This window comes from Malania oleifera, chromosome 6, assembly GCF_029873635.1.
Source record: "Malania oleifera isolate guangnan ecotype guangnan chromosome 6, ASM2987363v1, whole genome shotgun sequence".
Lineage (NCBI taxonomy): Eukaryota > Viridiplantae > Streptophyta > Magnoliopsida > Santalales > Ximeniaceae > Malania > Malania oleifera.
This window is the reverse complement of record NC_080422.1, coordinates 50664137-50687110: the sequence shown is the minus strand read 5'-3', so window position 1 is coordinate 50687110 and position 22974 is coordinate 50664137. Positions and strand designations below refer to the sequence as shown.

The following is a 22974-nucleotide window of genomic DNA, read 5'->3' as shown; positions in this document are numbered from 1 at the left end:
TTGTCTAAATTTAGAATGGATATTTAAAACTATTGAAGGTAAAATTCAAATTGGGTTTTTCAAATTACATATATACTTAGGATTGCTGGTATAGCCTTTCGCTGATTAGTTATTATGTGGTGATTAAGATTATTCATAAAGATTTAAAATAAATCAAGTTTCTGCGTGATAAAAGTTTAAATACCTAATTCACCCCCTCTTAGGACTACACTGTACTTTCAATTTCAGTAACACCCTTTGATTTTTTGAAAACTACAAACCCCCTAAGGTTTAAATTTATTGACAAAATAAACCTTCTACTAGCTTATCATTATTAGTCAATCATCAAGTATAAGTGAAAAAAATAAATTTATCTTTATTAAAATGATGTTTTAAATAACATCAAATTAATAAATTAAATTAAGAAAATTGGGTAGTCTAATGTCTTGAAAATTGAATAAGTAAATCTAAGACCTCATCAATTCTCGAATTAAATGATCTAATAGGTCCGATAGCTTTGAGTCAACCAATTGACATCAACATTATAAAATAGTTCTATTATTATTTTAAAATTTTTTAAAAATATATTTTAAAAATTAATTATAAATTATAAGTAAAATACGTGGTAGTTTTGATGCTACAAAATGTTTGTTAGATGTAATTTTAATAAAAATTTACTGACTAAACACGTCATAAAAAATAAAGCATATTTCAATATTTTTGAATTCAAGTAATCTAACTAACATATTGTTAAAAAACATATAAACTAAAATTTCAAAATTCATACTTATTAAATTAAAATTATAAAGTTGAATGTTAGTTCTTTTGTGTGCAGAAAATGAATGTTAAATGGATAAAAAATTTATATTAATTGGTTGATCTTTGGTCAAGTCAATTTACATTTTTTTTTTATCCAAGTTGCTATGTTATTAAATATTGGATTCAATCATACCCAAAAAACAAGCTGCAATTTGACCTATCGACCAACTTGAGCCCATTTTTAAGCTACATTTTATTTTTGAAAGATGTTTTTAGTCATTTAATGTACATGAAAATTATATATAACAAATATTTGGAGAAATATAATTACCTATGCATTTTTCTAAATTATTAGAATTTTTATTTTTTCTATGCATTTTTATAGTTTTAAAAAAATAATTAAATTAGTTGTCATGTTTATGTCAACGGTTGACCTAAACAAGCTAATAAGGCCACTTGCGTACACCAGTCAACGCAAGAATTTGGTACCTAATTCATTCACAAGTTCAATTTTCAAATTATATTCTGCTCAGTTGAACCATTAATCTGCGTTTTTCATCTAGACAAACTGTTGATCGCTAATGGTTGACTGATTGGGAGGTTTTTTTTTTTTTGAAGATAAAATTTTTTGATAGTTTTCCTCATATTCAAAAACTCAATGTCATCATGAAGGGGAGAATTAAATAAACTGCGGCGGAAATTGAGGGCCTATGCATGCTTTGAAACCGACAATTTAGTTTGCCAGCGGCTGTTCGCAGCTTTGACCGCCTTTATCAATCATCGCCGCTGCAATCTTTAGTTAATTATGCACTTCAACCCAGCGCAGCGCTGCGCTGCCGTGAAGTTAAGTCCGGCCGTTGGGTGCACAGCTCAAAGACATAAAACCCGACCCCAGTCCTTTCTCGAGCTCACAGCCACACCTCTCTCTCTCTGACAGATGCCCGCTATGCCTATAAACAAATTGAAAAGCGAGAAAGTCAAACTGGCTTGTGCTTACTTTTTATCGTCGTGTTGTGGTTCTCTTCGACTTGAAGGTTACTCCCCTGGTTTTATGCTTTTGCCGTTGAATGCCAGTCTGAAACATTAGCTTTAAACTAAGCATACTTGGATATATATACTGATTTACACAGGTCCAAATCAACTATTCAAATCCTAAACTCTTTAACATTTATATTGATTTCTACTGTAAATCTAATTCTTTATGTTAATTATCTGTCATGGTTCAAAGATTTAGATAAATCAATTCTTTGACAGTCATAATTAATTATGTGCATGTGAATTTGATCCATATATTTGGTACATATATTCATACTAGTAAAGGACCCCACATGTTTATATATGAGGGACTATATTTAATAAAGTAATTTTACAACATGGAACTAAAAGTAACTTATAATATTCATATAGAAAATAATAAAACTTTCAGAAGAACTTTTAGAATCCAGCATTCTTATTGCATATATGCAGCTACTTCACACATGTCTGTGTACAAACAGCAAAGTTCAATTACTGTTTTTTAAGTCTCACCAAACTCTTGATAAACACTCAATCAATTATATGTGATTATATATATATATATATATATATATGTATACACACACATACATATATATTGATTAAATCACGTCTCCTATGTCTTAAATTAAAAAATATGTAAATATTTATAAAATACTTAGGCGACGTGGGAGTACTTAGATCTGCAAAACTTAGGGTCAATGAAATGAGTAGCACGCCAATCATATTACTTATTTATTTATTTATTAAAAATTTTGTTTATTTATTTTTTTATTGAATAATGTTCATGTCAAACTACAGTTGCTTATAATTATTAGATTCCAACTAATTACGTTCTTTGAAATATGTATAAAATGTTGGATCTTGCTGGGCAAGGTGCCAGCCAGCCAGCTCTAAATCTTAACTGCTCTCTCTCTCTCTCTCTCTCTCTCTTAAAGATGGAGAATATGATGAGAGAAATTTATAGAGCAGTAGGAGTTTGGGCATTTACGACGATCACGACGCTGTTGTTGGTAGTAGTTTTAGTGGCGAAGAAGTATGGAGTGCGGAGCCGTGAGAAAAAGCACTACGTGAAGAAAGGGGGTAGGCATAAACTGCCGCCGGGAAGAAGAGGGTGGCCGTTGATCGGAGATGGCTTCAACTGGTACAATGCTGTTGCTGGCTCCCATCCTCCTCGTTTTGTTCAACAACAGGTTCAAAGGTGCGTACATATTTATGTATAGCTGCCCATCCGCCAAACTTCATTAAAGCATGCACGTCTATCTACCCGTATGTGCAGAAGGCAAAAAATATTAAAGAAAAACTCGTCGCAAAAGATTAAGTTGTTGTTCCTTTTGATACCCCCATGCAGCTTTTCTATGATTTCTAGTTAATTTGATTGGCACTTTTCAAGAGCTGGATATAATTTTATATCTGAAAGTTAGCCTTGTTTTGATTTTATATTTTGTTTTGATTAATTTTCCTCTGGCAGAGTTTACTCTTTTTTTGGATTTTCTTTTCTGAATGTAGAACTTGTTTTAGTCTTTCTTTAATTTCATCTTCTTAATTAACAGTCTTTTCCTTCATAAGCCAACTCAATTCATCTGTCTCCTTAATTTGTTTTTAGCTCTGTTGAGAGGTTCATTATGCCTCCCTCAGTCAGACAAGCTAGCGTATATCCCTTTTCACTTCCAAGACTAAAAATTAAAACCTGTACTGTAAAAATCACATGTTCTAATAATTGGGATCTTTCCTAGCATAGTAGTCATGTAGTCAAGCAATCGTTGCTGATTAAACAAATGTTCAACCATTTTCAATCATCATGCATCTTTTGCTCCTTGTGCTAACAAAACCCTTCATCTCACCATTTTAACAACGATTAGCATTTTCAAAATATATATATGAGTATATAAACATATAAATATATATAACTATTTTCAAGGGGTCTGACGACATGCGTGCACCACTTTATTTTTCGTTTTGATTCATTAATTCATATCTTTTATCATAAAATTGAGCTTTTTAAGTTCTAGCTTAAAAGATCTCCAAATTTTTTCATCTTCAAGTTAAAGGATCCTGTTGTTAAAATAATGACATAGTTACTCTTAAAGCTCCGTTGCAATGCATTGGTATAGAGTATTAGTACTTTGCAGCATGCTAAGATTTTGCTACTTAATTAATAAATAAAAAATCTCGTCAGAACAATTTCACATCACTCAACTCGTATTAATATTGCATGACAAAATCTTAACATGTGAAGGTACGATTCCAATGCATTGCTCCTAAAAACATGGACTACGTATATGCCAAGATTTTGACAACAATTAAAACATAAAGTGTTATATTGGATGGGGTACTTGAACAGGTACGGGAGGATATTTTCTTGTTGTCTGTTTGGGAAATGGGCAGTTGTGTCAGCAGACCCTAATTTTAACCGATTCATAATGCAAAACGAAGGGAGGTTGTTCCAGTCGAGTTACCCAAAATCGTTCAGGGATCTGGTCGGGAAAAATGGAGTGATCACAGTGCATGGAGAGCAGCACCGAAGACTCCATGCCATTGCTTCAAATATGATGCGCTTAGACAAGCTCAAGCTGCACTTCTTGAAAGACATTCAAACCGTCATGCTTCAAACCTTGAACTTCCCCAACAACCAAGTCATTCTTCTCCAGGATGCGTGCAGAAAGGCAAGATATACAAACAAGCATGCATACGTACATATTTATAAAGCTAAGAGGTTTGATTACAAATGACTTGTTGGGTATACCTTTAACCAGGTTGCTATTAATTTGATGGTTAATCAATTACTTGGAGTGTCGACTGATTCCGAAATCAATGAAATGGCTCGATTATTCTCCGATTTTGTGGATGGTTGTCTGTCAATTCCTATCAACTTGCCTGGTTTCGCCTACCACACTGCCATGAAGGTATTCACCGAATACATTTCAGGGCGTGTTATTCTTTTTAACCTGCAACTAAAGAATTACAAATTATTGCCTTGTTTTTTAATTTTTGAAAATTTACATCAATTTTTCTTGTTCAAATTTCCAGCCCCTTATGTATATCAAAGTTGAAAATTTGAGGAAGTGATTATTTAAAGAACGAAATAAAAAAATCAAAACCATTTCCACAAAAACAAACCCTTAAAGTTCTCCATCTGTGGCATATATTAACTACTTGTCAATAACATGTCTATCTTTTACTTTTAAACTCATTAATATCCTAAGAAACCCATTATTGGTGGTGTTCCATTTAGATACAAGGATGACCCGACTTCGAGATGGGTCTTACACCCTCATGTCTAGTACCAAAATACCCCTCGATTGGGATGAGTTTTCCCAAATCTATATTAATCATTTTCCTAATTTTATATACATATATGCTCACAGACACACAATTATACTGCTTGGATCACGTAAAGGCAATTTTAGTTATTTTTGAGAGTGAATTGTGTATGCTTTAACAGGCAAGGAAGATCATAATAAGCAAGATCAACAAAATAATAGAGATGCGGAGAAAATTAGGGGGTGCTGCAACAGCAATCGGCAATGGCGTACTTGGAAGATTACTAGACGAAAAAGACATACCGGATGATGCTGTAGCTGACTTCATTATCAATCTGCTGTTTGCCGGAAATGAGACCACTGCTAAAACCATGCTTTTTGCTATTTACTACCTCTCTCGCTGTCCCAGGGCATTGAAACAATTACTAGTACGTTCCTGTATGAATTCTCACTCTCCTTACATTTAATTTTTCCACCTTCGCTCAAAAGAATATGAGGTTATGCTTGTTTTGCGAAACCTTTATTTTAACTGATAGAATGTCATTGTATTAGAACTTGATAGCTTACAAAAGGGAAAGTATTGTCATTATAAAACAAATGACAAATACTTTTTATTGGAAAATAAGAATTGATTAATCTTGTCAAATTTAACAATGAGAATGTATATTCCTATTATATTCTCTATCATGGTTAGAATAAGATTAACTTTTTTACAGATGACATATATTTTTATAAATTATATATCCTATACAATTTCTATTATATATATTCTCACCTTACATATAATATAAGAGGGATTAGTAGCTCCCTTGAAATGCTGGTGCTGGAAAATATATAGTGCTAAACTCAAGTCCCTGCTTGAAACCCTGTTTCTCTTGGTTTTAATAAGATTATTGTTGGTTTACAACCCAATAAGTTAAACTTTTAAATAAAGTGATAATCTAATATGATATTAAGGCTAGTAATCAGGAGGTCTTGGGTTCTAGTCTTGTTGTTCTATGTTTATTGTGTGGTATTTTAAATATTATTGTATTTGCTATAATGGGTCATATTATCGTGTATTTATCTCTCCATATAAACTTTAAAATAAAGTGATAATCTAACATGATATCAAGGCTAGTTATGAGAAGGTCTTGGGTTCTAGTTTTGTTGTTCTATACTTATTGTGTGGTATTTTAAATATTATTGTATTCCCTATAATGGGTCATATTATCATGTATTTATCTCTCCATATGAGTTGGACTGCACGTGCGGTGGAATGTTAAAGTTTGATATACATTATTGGTCCACAACCTAACAACTTAAACTTTTAGATAAAATGGTAACTTAACATACATACATACATACATATATATATATATATATATATATATATATATATATATATATATCCATGCTACAACCCTACGCAAAGTGATTGATTTTAATTGTGCCCAAGGCTATGTAGATGGGGCTATTTGGTGATTTTTTTTTTTTTAGTTTTTTGTTTTCATTGCATTATATTGAAGAGACATGTGATAACATGTTTCTTTGTATTACAAGTTGTCCATTTTTATTGTTGATTTTCAATTTTATTTGTTATAGCAAACGTGTTGCTACATTACTTTAAAATCAAGAACTCATTTTTGTAGATTAAATAATACTAGATATACATATCTTTTAATAAAAATATAAATAATTTTTAATAAAAATAAGAATGAAATAATGATGTGAACTTAATTTTTAACATTTTTCAATTATTATATACAATAGAACTGTTATTAGAAATGAGTTTTAAAATATAATAATCATTAGGTAAAATAATTATCGCTTACTGCAATATTTTCTAATTAATGTATTTCTTTTGCATATTCATATCACATTTTTTTTACTATTAGATTTTAGGATGAGGACAAATATGAACAAGCATTGTTAGGTTTTTTAATTTGTTTTATTCTTGAAAGTATAAAAAAATAAGGTTGCTAGCTCTTAGGTTTTAGCTTTTGCTTTTATTTTTTAGCTTTCATTTCTAATTCTTATTTCATAATTTTTTAAAGTGATACCAAACGATCCTTGAGTTGTGAAGCGCATTATGCTTACTTCTAATTATTAATAATATTTAATTAATTTGCTTCATAAAAAAAGGGTGCATGCTTGACTTTGACATAGCAACTGAGTTTTTTTCATCTTCCTCCCCTCACCAATTTGTGATCTTTTGGATATGTAGGATGAACAAGAGAGTCTAATAATAAGTAATTCTATAGGAGAAGACACACCTACATGGCAAGATTACAAAGCAATGTCTTTCACTCAGTGTGTAAGTATTGTATTTTTACTAAATGTGTAAGTTAATCTTAGTACAAACTATCCCTCTACTTCGTATTAATTTCCTATTGATTACCAATTAGACTTGATTGAATTACAATATAAATTCATATAAATAAGTTTCTAAACTGCAATCTTCACTTGCTCCTTATAAAAGTAACTTCTTATATGGAAATGCATTTATGCAACATGCATGAATTAATGTCAACACTTCTTCTGTGTACACAAGTTGTTGATACAATAATTAGACAAGATTAGTAGGAAGATGCGCTAATGCAAACCTTGCAATGAGAAATTTGGGCATCTTGCACGTACCTAGGGACAAAACTATTCTCCTACAATTATGCCCATTTTTTGTTTGACACATATTTGGAAAGGGCATTAATTGCAGCGTACATGAGTCGCTTTAGCTAACTATTTGATCAATGTGAAGGATGCAAATTCTTACTAAACCTATATTAATTACTTGGTTATCATAATGTTTAAATTCTTGCTAAACCTATATTAATTACTTGAATATCATAACATTTGCATTCACATTCACTACACTCGTGATAAAGGTATATTAACTGTGTTTGACCAACAGTTTTTTAAATACATACCAATATAATTAAGGTTGGGTCAACTTATTTCTATCTACTCTATTCATTCTCATCATGGTAGCACGTTATGTGATATTATTTGTTCCATTGACCTTTTACTACAGTCAACCAATTTAGATTTAATGTTATTCTTATTGATTGGCTCCGATTTTCATTATTGATCTATTTAGGTCAAGGGTGTTAGAATTAAGTGTTTTCTTTCACTCATTTGATAACTCAAAATTTAAACATCAGAAAGTGATTAATGAGATGCATCTCTCTGATAACACTAATGGCACCTTAATTTATTGCGTCCCATTTTATTTCAAGATGACTTGGTGCACATAGCCCAAATATTCTTTTCCAAGTGCTGGTTTTGACAAATAGATCCTAACCATTCATATATACATACATACATACATATATATATATATATATATATATATATATGTCCCATCATGTTCATTGAATGCTTTTATTTTAATTGTTTCTTTAGTTAATCTTTTCACTTTCTTGTTCTAAATATTTTTCAAATGAATTTAATCTTTTGCAACTCCATTTCATTTGATATTCATTAAAACTGATTTCATAGCATCTTCCCATTAATATGTGTTTTCTTTAACCAACTAGGTATGACTTCTTAGTACTTTTTTTTTTCTACCCTATTAGTCCTCTATTTCTCATTTTATATTTAATTTATTTAAGTTCTTTTCTTCTTTTGTGCTTCATTTGAGAAATTTAATCTTCTCTTGTATTTCCAAGGCAGAGTTCGATTCTTCTCATTTAGCTTTTTTCCATGAGCAAAATCAGTAAGCATTAGGCTAATCCGACCACTGACTGGGTTGATAGTAGTGAGCCAATACCATTTTGTGGGGTTCGTCAAATAGCGGTCTTGGGTTGCACTTAAGTTGAGTTTTCAAACATCATTTGGCCTATTGCTCAAGCTAAAATAGTACTCTTCTCGATTGAGGCTCCTTTAGTGATAGTCCTTTCTCTACACCTCCAAGTACTCAAAAATTATATATGTTATCCTCATTTCCTAAGGATCTTTAACCACTTAAAGGTATTTCTTACATCCCTCTTGAAGTTGACTCCCTATCCTTTATCTCCCTTCCAAATGAGCTTGCACTTATATTTATGGCAAGGTTTGCCCATATATGGATGATTTTATGGTAGGCTTTAGTTTCCTTTATCCTCATTTGTGAAGAATTTTCTTCACCACTCTTAGCTCAATTCTACCTAGTTGGCTCAAAATGGCTAGCAATTTCTCTTGGATTTTGCATGCATTGGCTTAGAGGTTCAGGTCCAATTGAAAATTGTCACTTTTCAAGGCCTCTTTCTCTAAACAAACCACATAGAAGCAATGATGGTCAACTTGGATTTCATCTTTCAAGTAGCTTTTTAATAGCAAAAAGTTGTCAAATGGGCAATAAAAGAAACTCTTAAAGTAGCTTTAAACAAGAGAAAGGGCAAGGAGTTTGTGTTGACTTATGGAAGGGCTCCAATAACATCTCCCCCTCCTCATGATATTAGAAATAAGAAAATAGGAAGAGTGATGAGAACCAAAATAAGGTGACCTAGAATAAGATCCAATCAGGATGTCCTCTATAGTTATATAGGTCTTGATGCATCCTCTTAAATTGAATTATATCCTTCAATGGGATTTAGATACTGATAGGATGTGGGTCCTAAATAAAAGGGATACAAGGCTAGCATGAGAAAAATAAGGACTCAAATTCTAATCAATTAGGTTCTTCCTCGTTTATTGAGGGTATGTGGTACATAATTTTGATTCACATTTTCTTTGGATTATGTGCAACATACCAACCTAAACCTTCTTTAATTTTTTCTTCTAATTCACGACTTAATTAAGTTGCTAAAGGTCAAACTAGATACTAAGCATAAGAAGAATAAAAGGGAGTTAATGTCAAACGTGTAGAAAAATCTCACCTATGTTAAGGAAGTTGAGAATTGATTGTTATTAAGGCCAACTCCATGGCTTTGGCTCCTAGACTAATGCCAAGGCAAACAAAGTTGTGTAGAATTTTAAACTAAAAAATGGGCGATTGCAGAGAAGTATGTGTAGAAGACCCTGGATAGACATTGCTCACAACTCTACTCTTGCCTTTCTAGGGGACTTTTCCATATGCTAGCTTTAGCTTTGGCAAGCTAACCTTGTACATACTAATTAAAGACTTCATAAATGAATCATAAATATATGAAGCCCTTAATGAAGAAAGAGAAAAAATGTGGCCAAGTTTTACTTTCTAAGTAGATCTTAGATGTTGCTTAACAAATCAATAACATTAATGATGGCAAGGTTGGAGGAAAGGATGACGAAATTTCCTTTGAGCTACTCAACCCAATCCTTGATCTACTAATCTTTTTTATTTCTTATATACTCATCTTCTAGTACAATTTCATTTTTAAGTCTACTAAATAGTTTGATGATTGTAGTGGTTTTAACCAAACTATTTGTATAAATTTTTTTTTTTAATTATACTCATCTTATTCTTTAAAATTACTCTTCCCTTTTCCTCATGGTGTGACTACTTTGACACTGATCATGCATAGAAAAATAGAAATCTTAAAGTAGTAGGCCAATTGCTCTTGCTAATTAATCAATTTAGAGGTTACCATTTATTAGTAAGTAAGATTGTGTTGCTAACCAAACTAGAAGACATTAATTGATATATTTTATAGGTACCAATCTAAAGGGAGATTAGCTGGCTGACAACCAAATTGACTTGGATAAATCAAGGAAACTTTACAAATTTAAGCTATTTTGAACCTAAAAATACCAGCTTACTTTGTGTACAAATCTATTGTCTTGATTTCTATAATCAAAGGTACCCTTGTACATGGAAGTAGATATCCTAGGACATCAACATATTAAGATGACGAAAATTGTTAGACATAGTGCAACAATTTATAATAGTGCACTTTTAACTTGTCTCCCGATTTAGCATTCAAGGGTGCAATCATGCCAGCACTAGTACACCGAATCTCATCAGAACTCCGTAGTTAAGCGTGCTTGGACGAGAATAGTATTAGGATGGGTGACCTCTTGGGAAGTCCCCGTGTTGCACCCCTCTTTTAAATTTTTTTTTTTTGAAACCTCATCTCTCAACTTAAGTAGCTTCCTAGTATAACAAAAAGTCTATATATATTATAGAGATAAGCTTTTCTAATTGCCCCTCATTGGATTAACCTTAATGCATTAACATGGCAATGTGTTTTTTTTCCACTGCGATGTCATCATTCCACCCTAGTCTAGATTGAGTTAGTTTAAAATATTCCCAAGTTCCTACTTGATAGTGACTTCATAAGTCCTTTTAACTCCTTTTTTTTTTCCTTTTTATTTTTTAGGTTTGGCAGGGGTAGTTTAGAGTGGATAATATTGCTTCAACAACAAATTTTACCCATTTTTAGTGAGAGTGTGTCTTCACATGCTCCTTTAACACTCAAATGGGACTAAGAGCATAGAATAGATCATCATTAGCACTTTTCATCTTTTTATCAATTTTAGATTTTTATGCCCATTCTTAAAATTCATGGCATAAGGGTTTGTCAACTATAGTAATTAGACCCTTTAATGTTTTTGAAAATGTTAGAATTTATAATTATGATCGACATTTATGAATATTTGGAATTTATGATTATGATTAATGTTTTTAATTGATGATTTGGGTCTATTGTTACCATAAAATTGATTTAGGGTTAATCTAAAATGAGTATATGTAGCCTAGATGAGGGTTTTGTAAGGACGTTTAATTCACTTCAACATACCAATGTAACTAGCCAAGTGCTAAATGACCTAGTGTCATTTTATCCCTATTTTCGATTTACCAAACATATTTAATCCAAATAAAGAAGCAAAAATCTAGGAAAAATAAAGAGAAAAGAGCAAACTTTTTATTAGGCAGTTGACCGGCTTTCCCCCCAAAACTAGTCATTGCCTAGAACTTGCACGCAGCAAACCCCTCACGGTGTTTAACTAACTTGTGACAAATTCAAATTTTGTGAGTTGACTCCACTAGATAGACTAAAGATTCTTGGCCAGCCATGTGTCCAATTAATGTCGCATGTCAATCTCCGACATAGGCGGTTAATAGTTGGCAGTACGTTATTGGCAGTTATTTTTGAATTCGAATTTCAAAATTTGAATTCAAAAATGTTTTCCCTGCCTCTACTAAAGATCTATAAAATAGCATCCTCATGGAGATTTTATGGCAGATAGAAGGGAGGGCAAAGCGAAGACTTTTAAGAGAGAGTTTCAATAGGATCTTCATTTGAAGAAGGGAAATAAGAGAAATCATACTTCTTTTCTTTTGAGAGACACTTTTGGGATGCGATTCGAAGTGAGAGTTCTTCCACTTTATCTACAGAGGTTATTGCTTCAAAAAGGTCAATGTCAAACCCTTTACTTCATTCTTTTCCATGCATACGTTTGATTTTGGCATGTGGAAGCATTCATGTGTTTCCTTGAATATTATTATCTATGCTTCATGATTCCTCTACTTTCATATGCCCAAATTGCATTTTAGGGATCACAGTACATGTTTCTTTCATATTTGCAAAGGAATAGGCATGATAGGATGTCAAAAATTCATGTGTGCATTGAATCCTTCTTCAAGCAGCCGATCAGCCACAATAGGTGGTCGATCAACCTCTTCTTCTTTCGAAAATGTAGTTGTTAGCTACAGGTAAATGACTGGCCCCTATATGTGGTCAACCACTAATTCCCAAGAGTGCATATTTTGCTTTCTCAGTTGACTTCTTTGGTGATTTCAAGTATGTTAATGTCTCTAAACATGGTAGAATACTTGTGATTGATATTTGGGGATCTTCTCTTCTGAGTTTTCATGGTTTCTCTATAAAAAAAAATCAACTTTTTCATCAACAACCAATGGATTTGCATGATTTTTCAAAAAAAGCATCAATGTTTTTGCAAAATGCTTCAAATCATTGGGGTCATAAATCCATGAAGTGGTGTTTGGGTGTTCTCCAATCTCTTCATCTCAAAGACATTAAAGTTTTTGCTAAACATTTTCATTTTACTTAGGGTCATACACCCATGAAGTGGTGTTTAGGTTTTCCAATATTTTTCAAATTAACGGCCAAGGCATGTTTGTGGTTCTCCTCCCAAAAAATCCACACTTTTGAAATGAGTTTCCTTCAAAATACACTAAATTTGTCTTTTAATAAATTTACCCTTTTAACAGACCATTCATGATGTGGTAGTTAAGTGGATTAAAATGCCTCTTTTCTAAGAGATAGTTCAAGGGATTTTAATTCGAGTTTTATGATTTACCTCCCAAAGAAACCAAAATCATGCAAATTCACAGTATTTGATATATTTTTTAAAAAATAAAAATGTGTTTTTTCGAGCTATAGATGACTTGATTCCTCTTTTGAGGATATGTAGGAAATTTACTTTGTAGATTCAAGCATAACAAACAAAAAACTCAAATCCCCTTGCATTTCTAACTTGTTTGGTATACATGTGTATGTTATATGTGTTATTTGTATTGTTTGTTTTGATTTTTATTAGGTATCAAAGTAGTAGAATCTTCATAAGTCCTATGAAAGCATTTTCAAAGGCTGATTGTTTCAAAAATCATTTTAAAAATCACACACACACACACACACACACAAACACACACACAAACACATAGAATGGGTGTTTTAGGGTGCTAACCATTGAGTTTTCAAAAATTAGGATTTGAAGTATTACCCTCTTTATACACAATCATACTCTCGAACTCAATGTCCTTAAAAGGCTTTCCTTTATTTTTCCTTTTCAAAAATAAAATAAAGTGGTGACTCCGTTCTCAATTTTGTGTTTGTGTGTTGTTTTTATGTATATGTGGTTGTTTGTGCTTGTCTTTCCCGTGCCTTGTGATGTTTATTTTGTATATGCAATTTTGGTTGATGATGTATGCTATGTATCAAGTCTTGTCCATGTCCATGTATTTGCATTGATAAGTGCTCTAATTCACACACTTCGCTACACCGCACGAGTCTTTTACCCATACTTCTTACCTTTTAGGAAATAGGAGAAGGAGGAAATAGTGAGAACCTTCATGAGGCTTGACTCCCATATAGGCCATTTGAAAATTTCATCACTCATTGTGTTCACTTTGAAGACAATCTAGGAGTGTTTAGAGTCATATTTCGTAAAGCCTTACCATGCACTAGATAACTTTCATCCTTACTATAGGATAGAGACTTTCGCTCGGTGCTTGATGTTGAACAAGAATGTTAGGATACATAGAGGCATGGACACTATCTAGGGGCATATCATTCATTTTTTATGTTTGTCTTAACCCTAATAGAATTTAATTGCATAAAAGGTATAACATGCCAATTGGATTAATTAAAGAGGTTCATGAACCATCTTATATCAAGACCATTTGATATATTGCTATTCCACCCATAAGGAAAATTTATCATACTACTATTAACCCAATCATTATTAGAGCTCAGCCACATAACATAGTGTTACTAGAATCTAGTCAAAATGAGAATTTTGATGATCTATGCATTCTCATTGATATAGAGACATTCCAATGAATTCAATGTCCCTTACTTTGATAAGTATAATGGAAAGGGTGTCCTAAGATGCATCTTCAGTTGCATGCTCACAAGATGACACCATATGCTAAAAATGAAAAACTATTGATTCACATATTCCATGAAAGTTTATCCAACCTAGCTTTGAAATGGTATGCTTCACTTGACAAAAAACGAGTTCAAGAATGTCAAGACTTAGCCAAATTATTATTGAAACAATACTAGTTCAATGCTAAAGTTTTCATAGATCGAATAAGTCTTCAAAATATCGAAAAGAGGGATTTAGAAACTTTTAAGGAATATGCTCAACAATGGAGGATGCCTGCAGCTCAAGTAAATCCACTATTATTGGATACCAAAATGGTCAAGACTTTTGTGGGAACATTGGAAGTTGTCTACTTTGACAAATTGATTCCACAAAGTCTATCTAACTTTGCAACAATTATGGCTATTAGGGAAAGATTTGAAAGTGAGCTAAAATTTGGGAAACTGACTGATTACAGCACTTTGAAATCAGTAAAATAAGTTTCTAGGAAGAAAATATTTGTCAACAAAGAAAAACTTGGAGGAGAACTGAATGCAGTTTCTAAGATCAAGGCACAAAATCCAAATCCAACTCAAGCTATTTGCACCAATACCACCTAACCTGTAATCAAGCCAATCTTAACCTAAAAACAAGAAGGGAATTCACTACTCTTCTAGTTCCCTAGGTTAACCTATACCAACAATTTCTAGCTCAAGGGAAAATTGTGCTAGTATCCATAAAATTGGGCAAAATATGAAATTTTATTATCTGAATTAAAATTGTAAAAATCATATGAATGCACCAGACTATGTTACTAATGTTTGTATAGCTCTGAAGCACCAAGTTCAATACCTTAATGATGCTAGTATCATGAAATTCTAGGAAGTAAAAAAATGCTTCAAATCCTAGTGTGAAAATAAATTGTTGTGATATGGACAAGATAAATACGAAGCACGACGGAATAAATACAACAAGTAAATAAAACTCAACCAGAAAATGATAAACAACAAGAACAACAACAAGATTTACGTGGTTCGGCAAAACTTACATCCACAGAAGTAATGACACAAAAATTAACTAATGAAATCTCAAAGTACACAATACACTTCTTAAATGACCACTCTCTCTCTCAATAAATGCCCAAAATGACATATATAAGAGTCTCTTAGAGGTTTCCCTCCAATTACCCAACCACCCTAACGTTCAAATTCAAAAGTCAAAAAAACTATCCGCAGTCTAGCCACACTCGTTGACAAGTACAAGGGATTCGTCAATGATCCAGAGAAGGACACTCGTCGACAAGAACATGACATTCATCAACAAGCCCATTTTCTACGCTCGGTATCTCCAAAACTCTGAGATTTTTCTGCCATCAGGATCAACTCGTTAACGAGCATAGGGCACTCATCGACGAGTCCCTGCTATGCTGCCCCTTTATTTTTTTTCTTCCTTCTCTGTTTATGAAATCCAAAGTATAAGAGTCACACCATAAACAACAATCTCCACCTTGGTGATTATACGCCCTTTAGGAGAATCCTGAAAAACATATCTAACTGCTTCACCTTGAACTTGAACCGCTCGGTTGAGTTTGTCTCCCTTCTATCAATTGGAGACATGGAGTAAGTCCAAGCAATGCTTGAACTTATTAAAAGTAACTGATTTTGTCAGAATATTTGCTGCATTTTCAAACATGTGAAATTTCTCCAACACAAGCTCACTCGAAGCAATCAATTCCCGAACCCTGTGGAACCTCACATCAATATGCTTGGTTTTAGCATGGTATATCTGATTCTTCGCCAAGTAAATGACACTTTGATTATCACAATGCAGCACCACTCCATCTTACTGTAACCCCAACTCTCTAACTTAACCGGTAAGTCATAGGACTTCCTTTGCAGCTTCAGAAACTGCCATATATTCTACCTTAGTCGTGAATAATGCTACCAGAGACTGTACTATGGATCTCCAACATACTGGTCCTCCTACAAAGGTAAATACATATCCCATTGTAGACCTTCTATCATCCATATCTCCAGCATAATTAGCATCTATAAACCCCATAACTGAAGGACAACCCCGTTGCTTGCCAAACATATTGCCATATCCCGATGTACCCCGTAAGTATTTGAGTATTCATTTGATTGCTTCCCAATGTTGCATTACTATATTAGAGAGAAACATACTTTCCACGCTCATGGCATGAGACAAATCTAGCCTCGTACACTCCATGACATACATTAAACCCCCTCACAGCACTAGCATAGGGGACCTTTGACATGTCCCGAATTTCCTCATTCGTATATAGGCAATCTACAGTAGACAACTTAAAATGATTCGCTAAAGGTGTACCCACTGGTCTTGCATCAACCGTGCTAAACCTTTCCAACACCTTCTGTACATAACCGCCCTAAGATAGTCATAACCTCCCTACAGTTCTGTCCTGGCGAATCTCCATCCCAAGTATTTTCCTAGTCAAGCCAAGATCCTTCATGTCAAATTCCTTATACAATAGGTCCTTTAATTGATTCACCTCAGTTAAATCTTTTGCAGCTGTCAACATGTCATTGACGTACAATAACAAGAAAATAAGAGAACCATCCTCAAGCTTGTTCACACATACGCAGCAGCTATACTCACACCTTTTGCAGCCAATCTTGATCATGTAAGAATCAAACAGTTTATACCATTGCCTTGGAGACTATTTTAGCTCATAAAGAGATTTCTTCAACCTATAAACTAAATTTTCTTTTCCCGGTTCAATGAATCCCTCTAGTTGTACCATGTAAATTTGTTCCTCCTAGTCACTGTGAAGAAATATCGTCTTCACATCCATTTGTTCCAAATGAAAATCATAATAAGCTACCAACCCCAACACAATAGAAGTATGTCAGATTACGGGAGAAAAGATCTCATCATAATCTATCCCCTTCTTTTGTGAGTATCCTTTTGCCACCAATCGTGCCTTGAATTTCTCTCTTTCCTTTTCTTAAATTTCCTCCTTTTTCCTATATACCCATTTGCAACCTATCAGTCCCTTCCCATCTGGAAGCTCCACCAAATCCCAAGTTTAGTTCTTATGTAGTGATTCCATCTCCTCAATCATCGCACCCATCTGCCTATCTTTCTCCTGGCCGTGCACTACCTCTTGAGATGTAGTTGGATCATTGCAACTAATAAGGAAAGCATTTGATACTAACTCTTCAAATTCATACCTTGGTGGAGGTCTGATAGTGCATCTAGATTTTCGTATAGGAATATCGTCGACTTATTGGTTTCCCGAGCTAGAGCTCCCTACAACTATAGGATCATGATCATTGTCGTTGCCCTAAGCTTTCAACTCTACCTACACAACATGTTCATTACAGCCCCAACTTTCTGTCTCTTGTTTCTGTTCATCACACTTTTGAGTACGCTTCACCATAGCCTTCTCATCAAAGACTACATCCCTACTGATCACCACGTTATTTGCCGCTAGGTCCTATAGATTGTACCCCTTTACACCCTCTGGATATCCCAAAAAGATGCAACGAAGAGACTTTGGGTCAAGCTTAGACCTCTCCTCAGTAGATATGTGAACATAGAGTAGACACTCGAATACCTTCAATCTGGAGTAGTCTACTACATTTCTCGTTCAAACCTCTTCTACCACTCTATCATCTAGTGACGCCCTTGGTGATTGGTTTATCAGAAAACAAGTCATACTCACTGTCACAGCCCAGAAGTTCTTTAATAGACCTGTATTTAATCTGAGACACCGAGCCCTCTTAGAAAGAGTCCGATTCATCTGTTTTGCCACACCATTTTGCTAAGGTGTCCAGAGAATTGTAAAGTGTCTCTTGATGCCCTGATCCACACAAAACTCCATAAATTGAGAATCATCATACTCGGTCCCATTTTTCAACCTTAAGTATTTGATTCTCCTCCCTGTTAGGTTTTCCACTTCAGTTTTCCAAATCTTAAACCTAGCAAACGTATCTAATTTGTGACGCATGCAGTAAACCCATACCTTCTGTGATTAATCATCAATGAAACTCACATAATACACATGTACACCCTTTGATGCAACTTTCACCGGGCCCCTAACATCTAAATGCACATAATCAAGAATACCCTTTGTCTTGTGTATAGCTGATCTAAACCTTGCCCTGTTCTATTTTCCAAGAACAAAAATCCTACAAAATTCCAACTGACATAATTTCAAGCCCTTCAACAATTTCCTCTTGTGTAGTTCTTTCATGTCGTGTTCCCCCATGTGCCCAAGGCGCATATGCCACAAGACCGTCTCATCTGATTTAGCATCTATGGCTACAGATCCACCTACAAAGGTAGTTCCCTGCAATGTGTAGATATTCCCATATAATTTCTGCCCTTTCATTACAGTCAAATTACCTTTCCATACCATCAGAATCCACCTTTGAACTTGTAATTAAAACCATTACAATCCAAAGTACCAAGTGATATCAAACTCTTCCTCAACTCTCGTATATGTCTTACATTACACAATTTTATTACAACACCATCAAACATTTTTATCTTTACATTTCTTGTACCAATAATCTTGCAAGAAGCATCATTACCTATAAGAACTGATCCAAAATTCACTAATATGTAAGTGTTGAACCACTCCTTGTTCAAAGTCATGTGATAAGAACATGTTGAGTCAAGTATCCAAGAGTTCGTTAGATTATCCGACATCGCTAAAACTGATAGAACATCATCATCACTACACACTGAACCTCCTTCTTGAACAACATTCACGGATTTTGAAGTACCCTCATGTTTCTGAGAATTTCCCTTCTTCCAATCCAGACACTCCGGTTTCACATGCCCCTTTTTACTACATTTATAACACCGGATTTCTTTCTTCTTCTTGGATTGATTTCAGGATTTCTAATTTGACCCATGTTTAGATTTTCCTTTGCCTTGCTCATTATTACCCTTTACCACAAGTCCTTCTCCTTCATCCCATATTTTCAATCTTTCATGAATATTTAACAAAGCACTTGTTACCTCTTCAAGATCAAGAGTTTCTTTTTCCCACGTAAGAGTGGTCACAAGATTTTCATAGGTATGTGTCAAGGGCAAAGGGTTTAACAAAATCAAAGTTTTGTCATCCTCATCAAACTTAACATCAACTCTCATTAAATTACTAATAATTTGATTGAAGGCATTAATATGTTGATCTAAGTTTGATCCTTCAACCATCTTAAGCCAATACAAACATTGCTTAAGAAAAATTTTATTATTTAGGGATTTGGACATGCACCAGCTCTCTAACTATCGTCATATAGCCGCTGAAGAATCCTCCCCCATCACCCGATAAAGTACTTCGTCGTCCAAACACAAGCGTATTGTAGAAGCGGCCTTTGCTTGCGATTCTCCCCATGTTGCCTCATCCATTCCATCCGATTGAACACCAAGTAATGCCCTTCCCATTCCTTGTTGTACGAGAATGTCTTTCACTCTACTATGCCATAAACTAAAGTTCCCGGTTCCATCAAATTTGACGATGTCGAATCTTGCAGAAGATGATCCCGATGCCATAACAACAATCGCTCTGATACCAATTTAATGTGATATGGACATGATAAATACGAAAGCCCAGCTGAATAAATACAACAAGTAAATAAAACTCAACTAGAAAATGATAAACGACAAGAACAACAACAAGATTTACGTGGTTCGGCAAAGCCTACATCCACGAAAGCAATGGCACAAGAATTTCACTAAGGAAATCTCAAAGCACACAATACACTTATTAAATGATTACTCTCTCACTCAATACATGCACAGAATGACATATATAAGAGTCTCTCGGAGGTTTCCCTCCAATTACCCAACCACCCCAACGTTCAAATTCAAAATTCAAAAAAACTGCCCACGGGCCAGGTGCACTCGTCGACGAGTACAGGGGATTCGTCGACGAGTATAGGGAATTCATTGATGAGAGCAGGGCATTTATTGGCAAGCCCATTTTCTACTCTTGGGATCTACTCATCGATGAGCACACGAAACTCATCGACAAGTCCCTAGTGTGTTGCCCCTTTATGTTTTTCTTCATTCTTTGTTTATGAAATCCAAAGTATAAGAGCCACACAATAAACAACACAAATCCAGTGCAAAATCATGGTAGCATGTCCATTAATTCTTTTGAAGTATGTGAAATCCATTGCATCATTCACTTCACACCTTCTACATCTTCCATTATCATTAAATTCACGCCAACAATCATTCAATACAATCTGTCATCCCTATCCAACATTGAATCTTTAATTCTCAAACCACCTATCCCATTTCCATATTCCTTATATAGAGTCATGCCTTGGAAATATGAAATAGAAGTTGTGAAAGCAAGAGGGTTGACCAAAGTAGTTGATTTATCTAGTACAGGTGGTATAAAAAGAAGTGGTCATTTCTACACTCTAGAAGAGTTGGAAAGAAAGAGAAAGGGTAAAGAAAAAAATGAATAAAGAGGAAGAAGATGGAGTAAACACAAAGAAGAGCAAAGAGGTTAATGACGAAGAGGTTCAAAAGTTTTTAGAACAACTCAGGATTAGTGACTACAATATTATAAAACAATTGAATAAAACTCTACCAAGAATTTCCACACTCAAATGGCTTGTAGCATTAGAGGGTCACAGAAATGCCTTATTAAAAGTATTAAAGAAGGCTCAAGCACCTTTGAAGGTATCAACAGAATAGTTTGAAAACTTTGTCAATGTCATGTCAACAATAGACAATATTTCTTACATGAATAATGAAATTCCACTAGATGGAGGAGTTCATGTGAATCGTTTACACTTAACCATAAAGCATGAGTAGAAGATCATACCCCAAGTCTTGGTTAATAGTGGTTTAGCACGTAACTTATGTCTGTACTTTACACTAGTGAAATTGAAAATAGACAAGTCCTCATTAAGAGAAAGTAATACAATAGTTAAGGCTTTTAATGTAACCACATGAGGAGTTGTGGGAGAGATTGATATTGACATTGATGTTTGTCCTTGTATCTTCATAATAGAATTTAAAGTCTTCAAAATTAAGCCTTCCTTCAATTTTTTACTGGGTAAGCCATGGATCCATTCAACAGGGGCAATGCCATCTTCATTGCACCAAAAGCTGAAGTTTATTCATGGTGATCATTTGATTATTGTGAACGGAGATGAGAATATTGGGGCAAATTCAACTAAATGCGGGACCCTACATTGTAGCTGAGTGAAATAGTTCAATATTTCAGAATAAAAAAACCTGGAGGTTCCAAAAATAAACATAGTAATTGCCGAATAAATATTAGAACAAAAAGGTAAAACAAAAGGAGAAACTTTATATGAGTTTAGACTAGTGATCTTAGATATTTTCAACAATTTTTCTAAGCCATCGTATGTTTTAAGAAATGGATTGAAGATTATACTAGGAGAAGATGTCAAGTTCAAGAAGTTCACTGAATTGTTTGAAAGCAATCCATCAATTGATCTATGGGGGGCATCGAATCGATGTTCCCATGTAGAAGTTATTTTCTAAACACATACCCTTCTTTGGTTTGACTTGTAGCCAGAGGATGAGTCCTCATTGTAAACAGGCTTATCCCTTCTAATTTCCCTTGTTTTTGTACCTTTACCATTCCCTTGTACCATTCCTTGAACCCTAAGACATTGTTGATTGCAATGAGAAAACCTTATCTAGTCATAATATAAGAAATAAGAGATTAGAGACATGAAAAATCTTTTTAAGACGACTAAAGCATGAAGATCAAACAAATGGAAGACACAAAAATAATATTCAAGGCAAAGGACTATATTTGGTATCTCATTGAGTCAAAACTAATGGAGGTAAAGGATATAATTATTTGCTCTAGCCAAAAAGGAGGTTGAAGGCAACAATCATTATCAACAAAGAAAGATCTACACTACCAAAAGCCCTATGTAGTGAAGAAAAATCTTTGGAGGAGTCCGATCTAACAACAGAGCCTAAGTTTTAGAGCTTTGTTCTCAAAAATGACATAATGACATTTTGAGAAGCAATAAAATTCAAATTTTCACCTTAATATGTCTTCAATTTCATTGTGATTTCATTATTATACATAGGATATGGTATTTAAAAAAGATAGAAAAAAAATAGAAAATATGTGATTATCGTTAAAAAAAAAAAAAGAATTTGCAAGTACCATCCCAATAACATATAAACTACAGAGAGACTTGATCTCCAAAAATGGGCTACGTGGGAAACCTATCGAATCAAATGATGGGTTTGGTCCAAACAGTTACAAGGTTGAGGTTTTCCAAATAAGATTTTATTCTTGTCAATTGGCTTCAGAAATCAAAGCTTATGATTTATACAAGACTTATAATATCAGAAAGAAGATTGACTCAATTGAAACTGAAGAAGTTAAAGATGTTCTTTGAAGTCCCAAAAGTTTAACTAGGGTAGTTTTAGAGAATGGATAGTCATTTTAAAGAATTCATTATTTTACATT

At 33.8% G+C, this 22974-nt stretch overlaps 1 protein-coding gene and 1 non-coding gene across 2 annotated transcripts in view; both read left to right on the top strand.

The window, feature by feature from the left end:
• Positions 1-2690: 2690 nt before the first annotated feature.
• Positions 2691-22974, top strand: part of LOC131158594 (abietadienol/abietadienal oxidase) — a 59141-nt gene continuing 38857 nt past the window's right edge. The window contains exons 1-5 of the mRNA XM_058113461.1: positions 2691-2953; positions 4097-4418; positions 4509-4658; positions 5198-5443; positions 7222-7311. Of these exons, the coding sequence (XP_057969444.1) occupies positions 2691-2953; positions 4097-4418; positions 4509-4658; positions 5198-5443; positions 7222-7311 (1071 nt within the window). The remainder of the gene's footprint in view (positions 2954-4096; positions 4419-4508; positions 4659-5197; positions 5444-7221; positions 7312-22974) is intronic.
• LOC131158933 (5S ribosomal RNA) lies at positions 10874-10992 on the top strand. The gene has a single exon (XR_009137560.1). It is a non-coding gene; the product is annotated as a 5S ribosomal RNA (ribosomal RNA).